The sequence below is a fragment of the Opisthocomus hoazin genome, chromosome 9 (genome assembly GCF_030867145.1).
Source record: "Opisthocomus hoazin isolate bOpiHoa1 chromosome 9, bOpiHoa1.hap1, whole genome shotgun sequence".
Taxonomy (NCBI): Eukaryota; Metazoa; Chordata; class Aves; order Opisthocomiformes; family Opisthocomidae; genus Opisthocomus; species Opisthocomus hoazin.
The window spans coordinates 31,739,990-31,758,835 of NC_134422.1; the positions used below are offsets into that span (position 1 = coordinate 31,739,990).

General features: G+C 40.7%; 1 protein-coding gene across 5 annotated transcripts in view; it reads left to right on the forward strand.

The window, feature by feature from the left end:
- HYCC2 (hyccin PI4KA lipid kinase complex subunit 2) overlaps positions 1-18,846 on the forward strand; it is an 81,265-nt gene that overhangs the window by 51,188 nt on the left and 11,231 nt on the right. For 3 of the 5 annotated variants that reach the window (XM_075430230.1, XM_075430229.1, XM_075430232.1), the window contains one exon: positions 3,957-11,868. In XM_075430230.1, coding sequence (XP_075286345.1) covers positions 3,957-4,561 — 605 coding nt within the window. In that variant the 3' untranslated portion in view covers positions 4,562-11,868. Of the gene's footprint in view, positions 1-3,956; positions 11,869-12,384; positions 12,638-13,582; positions 13,727-14,019; positions 14,107-15,401; positions 15,492-16,262; positions 16,295-17,565; positions 17,624-18,500; positions 18,686-18,846 lie in introns of those variants that run through there. The other 2 variants (XM_075430231.1, XM_075430233.1) reach the window with 2 other exon arrangements.

The window sequence follows — 18,846 nt, forward strand, 5'->3', positions numbered from 1 at the left end:
AATTTCTTGTAAATTTAAATAATAATTTTCAAGTGTTCTCCTATCTTAAGTCTTCTTTTCTGTCTGAACATTCCTTTGATGTTTCCAGCCTCTATAAGCATATCAGTTGATCATAAATGAGATATATTTGCACATTTGGGTATAAGATACATATATTTCAGATTTGTTCTTCTGGAAGCAATGATCTGGAGAATTTAGAGATTTATTGTAGTGTTATCACAGAATCTTTACTCTTAATCAGAGTTGCTGTCAAACAATAATTAAGACATCATGCTTCTGTAGAAGATTGTTGTATAAAAATGTTTAGTGCGGGTTTATAATCTGCTCCTTGGTGCATAATGAATTTGAGCATGCTCAGTAAATGAGTCCTGTCTTCTCCTGAATTCACTTGTTCAGTTGGTCTTACTCCTTACTAAACTTTGCATGTGCATGACATGAAGGATATGGAGAAGTCCTCAGCTGCAGAGAACCTTCTGGGAGACACAGGAAGCAGGAAAGTTGTTGATAAAGATGTGACCTTTTAGTCTTAATTTATTTTAAGACATCTATATAATTGGGCATGATCTTGGATAAGGCATTATTCCCCATGCTTTAATTCAACAGAAGTCGAATACCCTTTAGTTCTGTAACATTAGCAATGTATAATTGTATGCTTGGGCAAACTGAATTCTGCCAGTTGATAGCATCTGGGAGAAGGCCAAGGAATGGAGTTTGGCTTGATTTATCAGTATAGAATTGTATGTGTATATATGGTGGTCTATTATTTTACTGATGTTGATTTCGCAGAAAGTTTCAGCTAGCAAATTCCCGCTTATAAATATGATTTTGATATCAAACAATATAGTGAAAGACAGATCATTTCTAGTGACTTTTCAACCTTCATGTATGGGAAGGATCAACAAAATAAAAGTCACTTGAAACAGTTGTATAAAACCCCTTCTTCAGATCAGTGTTTTGACCCAATAAGTAGAAAAAGGCAAAAGATTTCAACAATGATTTAGTAATGCCTTACAAGGTATTTCTGTTCTAGGTGATAGCAGCTGTGGTAATGTGTGCTATTTTGGGTCAGTGGAGAATGCTGTAGCTACATCTACAGAATTAATTATGTACAGGCATAAATAACACATTCTTTGGGTACAGACTTGTTCTGATAAGGAACAGTGAGAGTCCTGAATACACACTGTAGTACAATTGTCAAGTTGCACTGTCTGTTTCTCTTCTGGCCTAACAGTAGAAGAGTGCTTGGGACAAGTAGGTTTTTAGTTTTTGTTTTCTTTTTTAATTGTCTTATTGGTCTATTGGGGGAAGAAAAAAGAAAACTTCATCCTGTTTTTCCCCCCAAATGGAGTATGTAAGGATTCAAACATTTTTGATTGTTTGAGGGCAGTTTTTAGAGGAAAAATAACATGTATTGGGAAAAGAATATGTGTTTTCTGAATTACTTCAGTCCCACTGAGAACTTTAATAGGTACATGGATCTGACTAGACAGAAATTCTCTTGCATGTTGTCTTCTCTATCTTCTTCGTTTTTTGAGTACTGCTGAGCTGCTTGGGTCTCTGTATAGTTGCAATATCCAAAACCCTGCAACAACCCCTCTCAGTCTTGACTTCAAATTCTGTGGATAAAATGCCGCTTTTTCAGTGTGACTCTTCTGCTTCACTGTCCCTGAATAGGAATGCCTGTTTTAGCATCCTGTTACTCAGCAATGTTTTAACGTAAACTTTGAAGAAGACTAATGTTCTTATAATAATGAAAAATTTAGTAGTATTTTCTGGAGGTACCTTCTTGCAAGTGACACATTTTTCATTTGAGTAAGAAGGGCTTCAGAGGGGACTTCAGCTGCTGCTGTTGCTGCTTGTGACTAAACATGCGTTCATCCAGCTTTGCATGATTATATAAAGAAATATAAATATTGGTTTACTGAAAAAGTGCTCTTGCTTTCAGTATGTTCCAGTTTTGTCATATTTTTATTAGCATCCTTGATTATGTGTGGAAAGGTGTGGGGGTGGAGAAGTGGTGGATTGTAAACAAAATATATCATTGTCTAATGTAAGAAAAGACACTTATGTCTCAGTGAGAAGGTGAAGGCCTAGTCTGACCAAATAGGTTGGGCAGGAGGTGGGGAAAGTGTATGTATTTTAAATACGGTTGCAGGAAGTTAAAGCAAGTAACGCACCCTTGAGTGTAATAATAGCCCTTGAAACCTAAGAAGCTTCTTTTTCTAAGACTAAAGGCTTTACCAAGGAAGGAAGACTGCAGTACATGAACTATATTACCTTTCTTCTTCTGGGAGGCTTATGAGTCAAACAGAACTATATAATACAGAATGATATCACGTCGCATTGTTCTGAGAGGCCTGAGGGTGGTATCATTTGGAGATGGCTAAATGTCTTTTGTAAGCTAATACACAGTAATAGTAATTCCAAGGCAAAGTTTCCTGAAAAGAAGTAGTAAGTTTAAAAGAGAATAATAAAACCTCTCTGTAAACTTTTCTTTTTGCTTTACACTCCAGAAATGTGAAGTTGTATCAGGCTATATTCCTGCTTCACAGAGGCAGCAACAACACTGAAAGCTTTGTGACTGTTCTGCTTGCCATAACATGAAATGTTCCTTAGTGCTCTGCTAGCAATCAGCATGAAAGGATGGGCTTCCACTTAAATGTTAGAATCCCTTAGATCCTCGCCACCACTTTTCCGCCATTCCACAAAAGAGATTTAAACATGTTTCCTTAGCGGCAAGGTGGGTTGAACAAACTGCCAGTAGAGCAGTACAGTGGCTTTAGCTGGGACAGATCCATAGGCTTTGCAGACTTCTCGCAAGTAACCAGGCTCCATAGCTTTTATGAAGAAAAGTGAAATTCTTGTAGACTGAATGTCTACCTTTGCTAACGTGGTTAAACTTATTGGCTTTTTTCCACTGAAATGAGATCTATGAAGCAAAAACACAAGTTCCATTTTCAGTTTTGAAGTTTGAATGCTGATCAGGTTCCTGCTGAAACAGTAACTCTTCTTTTGAGTACTTGGAGCTTAGAAAAAAGACTGGAATAAGATTTTTTTTTTTTTTTTTTCTTTAAATAAAAAAAGAATTCTTTGTGTGCAGCCCTAATCATATTATGGGCCTGAAAACAAGTGCTTAAGAAAGAAGTTTGTCAGGGTTTTTTTTCTCTTTAAGATTCCGGTCAAAAGTACTTCCACAACATTAAGAGAAATTTAACTTCTGAAACATTTAATACAGGTGGTGTTCTCTGAAAAATCTAGATGCTGAGATAAAAGCAAATATGGTGGAAGCACCTAGATAGGATTGCTGGAAATGCGGGGAGGATTGAGCTCTGGAGGAGAGAGAACTAGGAATTAGGTTAATCTCCAACAGAAATTATAGTCACATTGTTTGAAGTGCCAGCTACACACAAGAGAAGCTTTGTACCTCTGTTGGAGCATTGTGATTGCTGGCATAGGAAGTAACCTAATTCTGAAGCTTGCTGAGCACTCGCCAGAACTTACTCTGAATGGAAGAGCTCCTGAACATGGTTAGATCTTGCTTCAAAATAGGATAAAAATAGTCTGAAGGGCGCTTTTTTTTTTAACCACCTGTAGGAGGCGAATGGGCACCAGTATCTGCAGACAGAACTAAAACAAATTAACCAAATGGGGCTTAATTCTCCCTGTTTATAGACAATATTTGGGAGATATTTCTGACTAATAAAAGTGATGTAGAGGTAAGGCAAATCAAGCTCATGGAGTACTTGTTGTTAGACTCACTTGTTCTGCTAAATATAACAGGAAGATTATTGGCTGAGAATCAGAAATTTTTGAACAGGTGGAAACCAGGTTGATTTAGCAAATGAGGTTTGTTTTGACATTCTGTGCTCATCTTTGTCTTCATGTAACTTGAATGCTTACTGTGTGTTCTGATTGGTTTGGGATTTTTTTTTTTGTTATTTCTTTTTTCTTAATAGATGCTGAAGGTGTAAATGGAAGAGAGGAATCGGTGAACCTTAATGATGCTGATGAAGGATTTTCATCAGGAGCTTCCCTCAGCAGCCAGCCAGTTGGGACCAAACCTCTATCATCTATATCCCAGAAGGGCAGCTTAAGGAAAACAGCAAGTGGGCGTTCTGCTAAGGATAAAGAAACCTCTTCTGCAGCAAAATCCAGTGAGAGCCCTCGAGATTCAGTAGCTCGGAAGCAGTACACGCACCAATCCACTGACCTTGGTGCAGATATAATTGAGATGACACCTACTAAGAAACACCTCACCCTGGCTGCTGGGCAGGTGGTGCCAAAAACCAACAGTCTGAGCCTGATCAGGACAGCCAGTGCTTCCTCCAGTAAATCATTTGACTATGTGAATGGCAGTCAAGCAGGCTCCAGTGCTGGAGCTGGTACAGAGGGTGTTACCAATCTAACAGCTGGCAACACCAATCGGTTTTCAACTATCAGCCTACAGGAGGACCGACTAGGCCAAGCTGGGGAAAGTAAAGATCTCCTTCCCCCAGGAGCTCCCCTAACCAAGCAGTCTCGATCTCCAAGTTTCAATATGCAGCTGATATCCCAGGTGTAACTTTTACTCCCTTCCTTAGGACTTCCTCTTTCCCCTTAATCGCCAGGCAAGTTCATCCTTGGGCAAAACATGAACCATCATCCTGCAGTGTGAGAATACTGACTGTTGTGATCTTGTTTGATTTGGTTTAGCTATCATATTGTATTACTGAAACAGCAATAATTCTTCCCTCATCTCATCCTCCCCCCCAGCCCCCCTTGTAAACATGGTTGTGAAAGCCGTATATAATGTACTGTATGCCTTTTTCCATGCCTTCTCCTTCCTTTCTCCTTGGGTGATGTGCAATCCATCGTAGGCTGATCAGTCCCATTTCAACACTGTGAGACTGGAGACACCGGTGGAAATGGTGAATGTGATCCCTATGAGATGATGTTTTGGCTTTGTTAAGAAATAGAAACGGGTTTGGTTTCTTGGTGTACAGTACTGCAAAGACTACTGGATCATGACTTTTCTTTCTCAGAACCAGGAGCGCCTCAGAGATTCTAGTGTGACTTTGGACCTCTCTGAGTCTGTGCAATCAATTCTGGGGAGGGGATTGTCATTGCTGCTCCTGGCTGCCTACAGCACTTTTTTCATTAAAATGAGGGTAGTTTTTTCTTGCCTGCCCCCAGTCTCTCATCCAAGAAGCTTTTGATGTTCAGCAACTGAGACATGCATATTAACAAGTTGTTTTCCCTCAGAGAGAGGATTGTAAGTAGATAAGATAGGTTACAATGCACTTCTAATGGTGGTGTAGCCGTATGTAATGTTATGTCTTCCCCTCCAGGACACAGGGTTATTCTGCATAAACTAAAACTTAGACAATGCCATGCTGTTAAAGCAATTTGGTTTGTAAGTGGGAGGGAGACACTACTTTGCCAGGAAATAATGGCTAGCTTTGCTCCATTTTTTTTTGTTGTTGTTCTTGTGAGGTGGCGATCACTGAATTGAAAAGCGTATTCAGGTAAAGAGTATTTCTCAGGCTCCTTTCTATGGTATCATGGCTGTTGGAAACCGCTGCCCCTCTCAGCTGCTTTCTCAGTGTCACTGAATTCAATCATGGAGTAATTTGAAGAATTCTGCAGTCCAGACAGACCATGCTCTTAAGGGGCTGTCTCGGGGATAGAGACAGTAGTTTTCTAGAAACACTGAAGCTTCAATGTGAAATGCTTTTCTAAAAACACCATTTGCACAAAGGGGTATTGACAGTCTTTTTTTCCCAGAAGGCTCACACTTCATTGCCTTGATATTTATAATCCATTGAGTTTTTTTAACTGTTATTTTAGTGACTTGTCCCCTACTCTAGAAAATTCAGAACTCGTGCCATTGAGCCAAGCCTTGAATGTATATGACTGGTGTATGGGCACTGGCTGGTACTTATGCTGGAGAACACTACTTAGAAGCACACTTCTGGTTACAGAGGAGAATGTTTGTCATTCTCTCCCCATCTCTCTCCATCTCTTTTTGGATTGCTAGAGAGAAAAGGGGAAAGTTCATCCTCTATGCTTACATCATGTATGATATCCTGGAAGTTTACAAATTGTAAATCCACAGGAACGAGTTACTGTCTTTATGTGGGCACTTTGGTTTCGCTGTCACTGTGAAGAATAAACACAAGCAGTTCTAAATAGAAGGCTATCTTTGAATGATAGTCTTTGAGAAATTCAGGACAATGACATGGTGTTGCATTGCTGGTAGTTGGTTTTGGTTTTTTGGGTTTGTTTTTGCTTTTTAATCTCTATTTTAAATAGAACTTTTTTCAAATTTACATTAAAATTCATTAAAATATTTGAAGGTTTTTGTGGTTTGACAAGTCACTTTGGTAGTCTAGTCCTCATATCTTACATTCGTAAAGTGAATTAAATTACATCTGGTCTGATGCAGAAATTCAGTTAAAGAGTGAATAGAATCATCATCAGAAAGAAAACCTTGCAGCTTCTAAATTGAAGTTAATCTTAAAGGACCACCAGTCACACACAGATGGAACTAAGGCAAAGTTGAGATTAAGCTATGAGGCATTTTCTGTAAAAATGTCAGAAGTTGTGTATGGTTAAACTCTTTAATTTATTTTATGCGGTTATGTGAGTGGAGACAATTGGTAAGTCATAGCTGTCCAGAATATTGCTTGCTAGCTTGTTTCCTGAAAGTCCAAAGTTTGTTTTGTAGAGACCATCACAAAGGAAATTCTGTTGAAGAGCCATCACTGAAAATTGAAAAGGACCAAATAATTTGCTTAAATTTTTGGGAAAGAAAAGGTCAGGGGTGTTAGCTAGTTTTTGAAGAATTACTTTATTCTAGTATTCTAAAAAGTAAAGTTGTTCATTAGCAAGGTTCTTTACGTTCTACGTTTGCCATTATAAGCATTCCTCCAGAAGTTTTAGGACGCACTTTTTTTTTTTTAAATATTCTTATGTGTGGGGTCCCACACTGTTAAACTATTTCAGGAAAGTGAGACAGCTCAGCGACTTCAGGTAGGGAAGTCAAAAGTACATGCATAAATTCAAATTGGTTAAAACTTTAGTCGAACTGCCTTTTAAGATATTTTTACAGTTCTGATTTTGATGATGTGCCTTTTCTTATTGTTTCATCCATTGTATTTTCGTTTGTTCTAGTGTATTTATAACTACCCCATATAAGGCTTTTTAAAGAGTTCGAATTTATCCCTGGAAAAAAAAAAATCTTTGCTATGTGCTGATGTGGTACATCTATAACTTCTCAAAATTACTCTTTTGGTGCAATGTTTCAGTTGTGGAAGCTTGTTTTGTTGTTTTTGACAAGTACTGTTCAACATCTTATCTTACAAAATGAGTCATCACTAATATCTACAAATCAGCTGTAATAACATGCTTTGCCAGTGCTGTGTGTCATGTTTACCATTGATGCTACTAGATGTGTCTCAAACTATGCCAAGGTGCATTAAGATTGTAGCGAAGCTTTATACACTGATGTTCAGTATGCTTAAAAGTATGTGGCAGAAGTAAAATTGGAAGTGTCTGGGATATGGGTTGAGGGAATAGTCTTTCTAATTATATGTGCTAAACAAACTACAAAACATACTTAAATTTTCTGACACCTGTGACATATTTAGACTTAAATTCACTCTGCTGTGTCTTGTTTTAGAACATTTGGTACTTGACATGAGGCACTAGATTTAGATTTCTGCAGTATTTCAGTGCAACTGCAGCATTATAAAAGAAGGTCAAAAGCAGAACACTAGGATTTTTTTTTCCTGTGTATGTGTACATGCATGCACGTACGTGTAATTCTTAGGTGAGGTAGTGTGGGTACTATATTTTAATGTGTATATACTTATAAGTAGGGATAAATGAATTATTCCATGATACGATTTTTACCACATTGCAATATGTTGCCATTTTGCAACTCTTTTTTGTTGTGCTTTATAATTTTAAGGAAATATAAAACGTTTGGATTGCTAACTCCAGCTTGATTATCCTTTTCAGGGGTTTATTGTGAGCAGCTTTTTAGCCGAATGATGACCCATTTTTTCATCGTGCAAGCAGCAAAGTGATGAAGTAAAAATACCTATTAAAATGAATGTTGCAAGATGACAGTTTGAATTTCTGTATTATCCTTTTAGTTTTCATTTGGACACTGTCCATTTTAAATGCAGATTTCTTTGAACACCCTTTCTGATGTGGATTTGGGAAAGTTCTATAAACATCATACTTCATTCTGTAATGCTGAACGTCATGTTGCATCCAGTAAGCATTAGATCTAGTATTTGTAGTTCGCAAGTGTGTTAGTCTTAAGTACATTTCCAACATAGTCCTGCTAGCTTTGACATAATTAAAATTATATGTTTTAACATCAAAATAGTGAGAAAAAAATTGTTTTCTGACAAAGTATTTATTTGCACTACTTATGAATGCTGGAGTTTACTGGGACAGGGTTTTTTCTCACAATGTGAGGTTTACTTGTGTGTGGGTAGGTGCATACATTTGTCACATGTTGACAATCAATTGCCTCAACTGTGAGTATACTCTATGTAAATATGAACATATTTTTCAAGAGTAAGGGGGAAACCTGCATCTTAATGGTGGTAAAGCTACTCTGTCGTAAGGTGACCTCAACTCTAACCCCTTTTTGTCTCTAGATACTATGTGATTTGTTTTACTTCTTTAGTGAAATTATTAGTGTTCTTGGAAAATTTTAGCTCCAGGGAAATTTTTCTCTAGTTGATGTATAACATGTTCAGAGAATTATGTTTGACAAAATAATTTTGGAATATATAATTCTATGCTATGGCTGTATTTTAACCTAAGAGTTTAACTTGTTCAATTTTATCATGAACCAATGGCTATCTAAGTGTTCAGCGTTTTAACTTCGGTCACAAGCCACAATTTTTTGTTTATCTTGGCTTACAAATTTAAATTAATTTGAAGACTGAGAACCTTTTGAGTAACTTTTTGAGTAAAATGATAAAAATCAAGCATTACGGACAAGGTACTGTACTCATAATCCTGGAGGAGGTGTGGAAAATATAATGGAACATGTTTGAATGAAACATATGTACTGCACACAAAACAAAAAGATGTTTCTGATGTTAATCAATCTAATAATCTCATGCTTAAATTCTGCAATTCTCTCATTGCTAACTTGGCATGTTTAATATATCATTAAAGCAATTAGCTAGGTACAACCATTTACATCATAGGAATGGTCTGCGTCAGAACAGTAAACGTGCCCTCTTTTTTTTTATTTATTTAAATGGCTTGTTTAGGATAATTGCAGGACTAATGTTGCAAAATACCACTCTTTTCCAAACACGGAAAGCAAAGAAGCCAGATCCTCCGTACTTATGTTGCATTCTTGGTTTATATCAAATTGTTGAATATTTTAAATTTTCTTCAGTATTTTAAATGCTATTTAGCATATGGGCCTTAATGTCTCTTGGCTATTTTTTAGTTTGTTTTCCCACTGGCACTCGGATAAACTTTGCTGTGGAAGGCTTTTCTTTAGGTGATTCAGGGTAACAGATCATGACATGGGTGTTGTGCTAGTGAACACATGTATCAATCTGTCAAAATTTGCATGTCATGACTAGCTGAAGAGCTAAAATACTTACCTGCCTCTTACATGGTGGTGGAAGACGATGGAGAGCTGTGAGCAGCTTGGTTTGCCAGTAGATCCTGGCAACAAGCAGTAAGTGGATTTTGCAAGACTGATATGTACATGAGGATTTCTACATAGTCGTTATGAAATTTTATTTAAAATAAAACAAATATTGGAACAAGATTTTAAAACATAACAGCTATTTCAGATAAACTTGCATAGTAAGTTTGTCAAGTGTCATGGTCTGTGACATTAGAAGTTCAGAAGCAAGCTGTAGAAGTCTATGAGTACCTTACAGCTTCCAAAATTGATTGCGTAAAAATCTGTGCCATGCTATTTGTCTGTATTCAAGATTTAATGAAAAAAATTACAATTTTTGCTTCATTCTTTTATTTTTCTCTAGGCTACCCCCCTCTGTTGACTGTTGTTTGGGGTTTTTTTTTCTGTATTCATCAGATTTTACCAAAGGTATTTTCTGAGGGACCAAATGAATTTAAAATGGGTCCATAAATTATCCCTCCTATCATAAAGGATTACTAGGTTATTCCTTTGAGGAGCTGTTGATGGGAACAGATGTATAGTAAAACTTTGTGTCTTGTACAGTAAACCCTACATTTTAGCTTGTGCATGATGAGCAAAGTGATGAGATCAAGTTTTATTATCCAATTATTTGGTTGTGAGCTCCCAGTGTTTTACAGTCAGTGAGATGTAAGCAATTTAGGGTGGAATATCTTTGTGTTCTGATAGAACTCATCAAAGCAATTAAAATTTTGACTCTTGAAGAGATGGTTAATCACTCGTTAAAATATGGTATAGAATTCACCCAGGTTTTTGGTTTTAGAGGGTGGAAGGGTTGGGGGAGATTTCTGTTCAGGAGTTATCTGCTAGTAAAGTGACTGTATGGTGCTTTCTCATGGAAACTTCTTTACAAATCGGTAGTGGATCCGATGTGTTTGAGTCCTCATCCTCCCCAGAACTGATCACAAAACAGAAAAAATAGTCTGAATGAAGCAACCTTTTACCTTTTGTTCTAAAATACGAAGGACTTGGGAGTGACAGAAATACTGGCTACTGACACTGTTCTTTCCGTTCAGGCAGTTATTGTTGTGCTAACCTTTCATGTTATTAGTTTATGAAAAATGCAGGTAGTGAAAACTTTGTGGTTTCAAGTATACAGTAGATGTGAGTTACCAATCACTCAGGATAAACCAACCTGTCAAAGTATTAATAGATTCCTAGTACTGGGGTGTGTCTGAGTGTTTGTGTGTGCCAGTGTTCAATGATTACTTTAAAACAAGACTTCAGTTTTCTTGCAGACAGTGGATACTCTTGGCATGGATATTACTAGCTGGTTATTTATGGAAAAATACCATATGATGAAATAAAATTGAGTCACTTAACCTTTTTTCCATATCAAAGATTCCAGGAAAAAGCTAATAAAAATTTTAATAATTAAATCAGATACTCTTAATACATTTTAGATTTACTATGCTATGCTATTAAAAAAAAAACCCAGCAACTAAATAGAGGTACCCCCCATGCTGCATTTTTAAAATTTGTAATTCCTGTACTTTACAATTAATCTTTTGATCTCTTCATCCTTGTAAGAATAGAGGATATGCTGTCAATTTTGCTAGCATAAAGAAACATTCTGCAGGGGTTGAAAGATTATTCTTACTTTTTCCTGTCATACTGGGTTTGTTTCTCTGAACTAAGGTTTCTGAGGATTTTTACTACTTTAGCATTATGTAATACCTCTGTCATAGAAGGAGCATAAGCAGCAAGTAGCCCACTTGCTGTGGACAAACAGGCTAGGCAAAAGGACGTGGGTTGGTGGCGTGAGCCCCTCTTCACCGGGATAGCCCTGCGTGCTGGTACGAGCCCCAGACCTTTGAGTTTCGGTACTGGTGAAGGACTAAACCAGATGGGTTTTTAGTAGCTGCGACCTCTGCTGTGTGATGTCCTTTGAGCTGGGACCAGGGAAAATCTTCACTCTTGGACGTGAAGGTGGCACGCATTGAAGATCATGTTATTGGTGCATGTAAGCCATTACCTTAACTGTCTTACTGAGCTGGTTAATGCTGTTGACTGTTGTTGAAATGTGAAATGTAGTTAATATTGACTTTGTAAATACCTGCCAGAGTTGAATTATAATTATTTTAAACCATTGTAAATAGAGATGTATAAAACTCAACATAATCTGCAATGCAGAAAAAATTATATAAATATATAAAGATGTTAAATAAATATTGTGCTGTTTCTGAACAGAAATGTGTGCTTTGTGAACTGGCTGGCTGTTGTTGGGTTTATTTTTTTTTTTTTAACTTTGATTGACATTGATGGGGGGTGCGTAATGCAGAGTCCATCTGCAGGGTTTCATAACTTGGAGACCCACAAACGCGCGAGTGCGTTCGGCGGGAGGCAGAGAGCAGCCGCCGGGGGCTGCGTATGGGGTGACCTTGCCTCGGGGCGTCCCTCTGAAGCGGCGCCGGGGCCGGACCGTGCGGAGGGCGGGGACAGCCATGGGCGCTCCCGGCGGCTTCGCGTCGCCACGGCAACCCCGGGCGCCCGTCCGGCGGCTGCGCGCCTCGCTGGCAGCGGAAGTCGCGCCCTCTCGCCCCTCCCGCCGGCGGGAGGTGAGACAGAAAGGAGGGTCGCGGATTGGTCGAGGTGTAAGTCAGTCAAGGCGTGGCGGCGTCGTTCAGTGCGCGCCCAGCTCGCCTTCAGGGAGGGTGGTGCAATCGTCCATTGTCGGGCACGTGAGCCCGCTTCCGCCTCCTGCTGCCGCCGCAGGGGGCGGCCGGGAGCTCGCGGCGGCGGAGCAGGGTGTGGGGGGTTAGGAGCCCGAATCTCGGGCCCTCCGGGGCGCGGTGCGGTGAGGCGGAGGGCAGTTCCGACGGGGCTGACCCGGGGGTGCTTGCAAGGTGCCCGCCATGAGCCAGCCCGAGGGGAAGGGCGGCGGCGCACTGGAGGTGAAGTTCGTGCCTGACGAGGAGGTCCTGGCTCACATTGCTGACGACGCAGGTACAGCCGGCTCGGCGCCCGCTGCTCCCAGGGCGCTGGGAGAGGGGGTCCCGCGGTGCGGCCCGGGTAGGGAGCCCTCCTCCAGCACCCGGCGCAGCTGAGTGCCTTGCCCGGGCTGCAGGCAGGACGAGGCCTTCAGCGCCGCCCTCCTCCGACTGCCCCTTCCGCGGTTTGTTTGTGTCCCCGCCCCGGCACGTGGAGAGGGGCAGCTGCGGCAGGGTGGCAAGTGCCGTCGGCTGAAGGTGGTGGGGATACTAGCTCTCGATGCCAGCTTCCCGAGCAGCAACGTCTGTGTAACAGCCTGGGAGAGGGGGCACAAGCAGTCTGGGTAACTTCCCACCCCTGGCATGGTTAGACGCGTACAGAATCAAATGGGAATTGGTTCCAGGTGGCTGCTACGGGAGTCTGTTGTAGCAGTTTCGACTACTTGTAACGTTTGGAATCTCTGTGGAGATGCTTAAAACTTGCCTGTACAAGGCACAGAGCACCCAGATCTCACTTTGCTGTTGGGCTTGTTCTGAGAAGGTCAGACAGAGGTGTCTCAGTCTAAATGCTCCCAGGAGTGTACTCACAGTCTACAGGCCGGGTCTTTTCGACTTGCTCCCCTTTGCTAGGCAAGATAGGGGATGTCAAATACCATCCCCTTTGCACACAATTTGATATTTCTGTGTGTTAGTCACTGTCATTTCTCCCAAACTGTGGAAGCTGATGTGCTGAAACAGGATTCTTGTCCTGGTGGACTGAAGGGTGCTAAAGGACGGAGTAATGGCTGTAGGGGTCAGCTGACCACCAGGGTGCAGACCAGCTATTCTTTCAGGAGGACATATTTTCAATGTTGTATTTGATTTGCACAACAGGAACTTGGTCTCTGAATGGGGCAGCTGCATACTACTGCAGTAGAAATAGTGAAATAGCAGGAGGTTAAAGCCTTTATCACAATCCTAGGTATAAAATTACGGAAGGACAAGACTCAGCTAACAGTCACTGTGAAAAGATTTGTGAAGAAGCTTGAGAATATTTCGGACAATGAAGCTCAGGAGATCCTGGAAGAGAAGAACTATGTCGCTGCTCTTGGAGTATGTGCCCAAGGTATTAGCGGGAGAAAACCTAACACAGCTGTGACTTTAGGGCATTCTTGCAGTGTCAGTGTTGTACAATGTTGATGAAATTGCTTTTGAGAGCTGACCAGCTCTGGCTGTGCTTGTGCTAACAGCTGAAGGAGAGGATAATGGTTCTAGGATTTTATTATGATATTTATGTCATAACACCAGCAATGTAGCGAGTCCTTTGAGCCAAATAGTAAAATGTTGCATTCCGTCTTCCTTGGACTGGGAATATACCAATGCTTTTTAAATAGCTACAAGTAACATTTCTTTTCACAGATCCAATGGGAAATGGCTCAAGTGTAAGTGGTGGTGAAGTTTACTCATTCCAGACTCCCAAGCGCTCCACCAAAATGGCAGAGCTGGGTACATTTTCCTTTTTCTTCTTTCATTCTTGGTCCAGTTATGGTCTTTTTTTAGAGTAGCCTGTTAATGTGATTTTTCACTTCTGTTTATTCAATACGTCTATTTGAGAATTTCAGTAGCTTTTATGTGGCTCTGAATCGAGTTTCCTCAGAAGCAAAAGCACAGGACTAGGACAAAGCAGAGGAGTGGTGGGGATAAGAAATACAGATAATAAAAAATATCAGAAAGTAGATGTTTCGTAATGCCGAGATAAAGTCTGCATGTAAGTGCTAAAGGATGGCAGGGGTTTTATTTGTGTAGCTTAGAAGGATATGAGAATAACTCATGTAGCAAAGTGTCAAAAAAAAAAAAGGCAGTATCAGCTTTGTGTGTCAGGGGATTTCTCCTACTCAGTGTCCCTTGCTAGGCTAACTGTGGACTTAGGAGAAGCAAGCAGAAAGGGGCAGTTCTGCAGAGCGTGGGCTGTTCTGGTTCAAATAGAATGCTTGAGCCCAACTGCCACTACTTTTCTTCTCACTTAAAGAGTCTTTATGTGCCCAGCACTGTCTGAACTTCATTAGCGTTTAGCTGTCATAGCTACTGATACATCCTACAAAGGATGATCCAAGTGAGAGGGGTCATTCTTCTGTATCACTGCACAGAAACTGGTTTCCGTACCTCTTTACCTCTCTGCTGGGCTTCTGCTGTGTCTTGGGAAGTTGTGTATTTCTTACACCTGCTTCTGTGGCGGGGTAGGTTTCACTGGTGCTCCTTCCTAGTGCCATGACAGCTTGGAAACTGAGGCAGGTCACAGAATGGAAGGCTGGTTTTCCTGAGGGACTGTTAGCACGATATGGGGGCCTTCCATGTACAGATCAGTGACTCAACTTCAGCTTGTGGTGATAAGCAGTAGAAAGAAGTAAATAGAATACAAGAACCCACCTCCTGGGGAACTGAAGTGTTTGCTATACCTGATGCTCTACCATGTCCAGTTGAGCGGTTTTAAAGGATTAGGTGAACTTGACCAAACATTGCTCTGATTCGAAGACATGTGGTCTCCCAGGTCTGCCATTGCCTCAGCTGTAAAATTGAGAAATTAATTAACTGAGAAGTTTGGTCTTTTAAAATCTTTGTTAAGGATTACATTCACCATTAGGGTTAGGCAAAATTGAAGTATTTGGTGCGCTTCCTGAAATAGCTAGGAAATTAATACTTAGAAAGTGTTTCAGGTGTATGGCTCCATGGCTGACCGGTCAGAGCTGGGAGTTTTGTACCTGACGTGAGAAACTTCTTCCCTTCCCCCGTATTTCTTACAGCCTCTGAATTAGCCCAGACACCAGGACAGAGTGTTGCACCTGATCACTCCGAGTGCCCTGAGAAGACAGCCAAAACCCCTCAAAGCAGCAGTAAGACCTGTGATGCTTTGGGGAACTGAAGCTGAGGGAGTGGGGGTTATGTTTCTATTTGGGTGGTGGAGTGGATGCTTGAGTGCCAGCTTCTGTCATGCCTGAGTAATTCAAGTCAGCTTAACATTGTAGACTGAACTGCTTGGTATGCACAGCCTCTGGTTCACCTGGGTGTTAGGTCTTTTGTTCTGCCATGCTGGTGTAGAGAAAACAGTAACTTCGCTCTCATCTGTTGCTGTGACATTTAATGATTTCCTTTGTGTTCAAAAGAAATGCTTGCACTTGAGAGAATTATGAGCTGCACTCATATGTTGAGCATCAAATGGGCAGGATTGTGTGGTTGTTCAGGTGTAAATTCACGCTTTATTATATAATATTCAAGCACCCAATGCTCTAGTGAGAAATACAGGTGGGAGAAGTCAGTGCAGGTCAACACTGGCAAAAGCATGTTACTTTGTGCTCAGAAGTGGAGCCTGATGTGCTCAGGGAGAGGACATTAGCTGATTTTTCAGCCTTTTCCCAAAGATAGCCTCCCAAAGCTGTGACCAGAATTAAAAGCTGCCTTCTGCAGTTTAACACTGACTGCCTTTGGCCTCTCCTTGCCTACCTGTGAGGAACTAGAGGCTTCCCTCATAGGATTAACCACACAGGAAGCTGATATTCTGGTGCAGTGTACCTTTGAATAGTGAATGTCTATTTTTCTAATGGACTGTCTTGTGCCACTGTTGAAAATATGCAGTACTCTGATCAATGCTGTTTCTTGCTTTGCAGAAAGTTCAAGTTCAAACAAAGTGCAGCAGAGGGTGAGTCATAACCCTGCCTTGATTGTGGGTTTCTTTTTGTGTGTGTTTTTTTTCCCCATGTTTAAAAACTTGAACTGGCCAATTGCTACAGTTCTGGATAGGAAGGACCTTGAAAAGCTGCGTGCACTGGACAGATGTCTCTCCTAATCCAACTGGGCAGGAGTAACTCAAGTGAGAACCAGAGCTACAATTAATCACAACTATGGAATTTTGAGTCAGTGGGCAAACAGTGGGTTTCACAGCCTAATTAGCATTAGGTAGAGACTATTTCCTTGCATCACACAAACGAGGATGTTAGTCCCTTAATATGCAGTTAAACTCATGGCTTTCCAGTTTCTCATCAAAGGAAGAAACAGCCTTAATTGTAAGGAGTGTTGTTAGAACAGGAATTCAAGAACTGTGGTGCTATTCAGTTACTTACTTTAGCATTGGTTTATAAAAAGTAAATTGGATAATGGGCAACATGTAAGTTGATGTCATCTTTTGTGATGCTATAGAGAGACACAGTCCAGAACTGCCAGTTGTGGTGGTTATAGAGTGCTGTGAAACAGTTGGCTTTGTAAAGTGGTATAGCATCACACTAGAAATGTGTGCACAGCTTTTCTGGTATAAGGTTCCAGGATGAGATATGTCTGTAAGAGATGCTATTTTGGATGCCGTGTTGATGATTTCACATCCACTGTGACAGGATTATCAAGCGTGTTTCCTAAGTATTACAGACTTGATCTGGTGTCCTCGTCAGGCATGTGCTTTACAGGTGAGTAAGGAAGACGTGCCACTACAACCTGATGAGCCCAGGAAGCTTGGGTTCCCTTTGCTGTACTTCTTCTGGGCTTAGTATTCCAAGTCTTTTGTCATTCTGGTGGTAGTTCTCATAGTGGACTTCCAAATGACTTTGAGTAGAAAGTGTGACGTGGAACATGACTGCTGTGGGGAGCCAAAGCACTTCCACTTTGTCATTGCTTCAGTTTGACTCTTCCTGAGGTGACAAGGTTGCCATCTTGGTTGGAGATTTCACAGTTTTCTACCCTCCATCTCAGGACATCATTAGTTGAAAGAATGAAGCCCCTTTTGGAACCTGATCCTGCTCCCCTCTAGCTCTGAATGGCAAAACAAGAACTCTCCATGCTTACTGCCTTCACTTTCCCAGTTTCTCATGGGCTCAAATAGCTTGGAAATGTAGCCTGATTCTACTCTTTACTTGGCAGAGTGCTGTTTTGAGGATGTATATGTTTCTTCTTCTAATGCATGTTTTTTCTTTGCTGTTACAGAGTAAAAAGAAAGAATTTGTGTCTACCACACCTTACAGACTCAGAAAGAGGCTAGCAGGTAAATATCAACCTTTGCAGTCAGCTCCCACAGTCAGTGAGGCACTGTGTCCAGAGGAGAGTGTTTCTCTTTGCTGCTACAGGCAGAAGCCTACCATCTGATTCATCCTGCAGAGAGTGTAGAAATGTCCTTAAAGAAGTCTGTGTAGACCTTTTCCCTACAACAGATTGCTACTTAGATAAGGGTGGAAGGGTTGGAAGCACCGAGTTGCTGAACATGATCAGTAACTTGATCAAGAGACAAAACTCCTAGTAATCTAACCTATGCTGACACTGAAGTCTGGCACAATTGCTTGAACCAAGTCATAAAACTTTTTGATGATGGCTGGGATGTTCATGGTAAAGGATTTCCAATAGCTGGTTGGCTATGTGTGCCCAGAATGAATGCAGAGGAGAGTTTAGTGTATGGCATTTCATGTTCTATTTCTTCTTTTGTGTTGGGAGACCAAGACTCAGCCAGATTCCATCTGTGCTCTTCAATCAACATTGGTGACAGAGGTCTTCTACAAAACCTTTTTTGCAGAATGTGACCCAGAAGATAGTCAGCTTGCATGACTGGCATTTGGGAAAACATACATATAGATGCTAAGAGAGATAGGGAATTCCATTGTCCATTTTTAGTTACTTTTTATGGTGGGATTATGTTTCTTAGTTGGTATCAAGGAGCAAGCTTTACTAAACAATAATTTGTGAGCCTAGAACTGGGAAAGAAACGGCTGTGTGTGTATGCAGTCCTCTAAGCATTAATTTTACTTTTCTGTGAAATATATTTAGGAATTATATGCTTAAAAAACATTAGAGAATGTATGTGAGATAGTGCAAAGTGTGTTCTGTGTAAGAAGTCGTTGCTAGCTTTTAACTTTAAATTTGTGGTCTAGCTCCAGATCCATATTTAGAAAGTGAGAGTGAATATTCTGCTTCCTGCTCAGAGGAGGAGGATGAGGAAGACCAGAAAGAAGCCAGCACTGTTTTATCAGGTCGAAAGACCCCAGCAAAAATGAAGGCTGCATCTATGCCTCCTTCCAGAAACACCCTAGCCAGAAAAATTAAGGAGGACAAGATGGTGAGTGTGCAGAAAATATACCCCTGAGCTAGCAAGTGTGAAGGGATGTTTGGTGCCAGTAAGTGTCAGTGACGTCACCTGTCTGTGGGGAAGAACTGCTAGAGTAATTTCAAATCAAACCAGCTGGGTTGGCTTTTGCTGTACGTCTCAGAAGTCCCTGT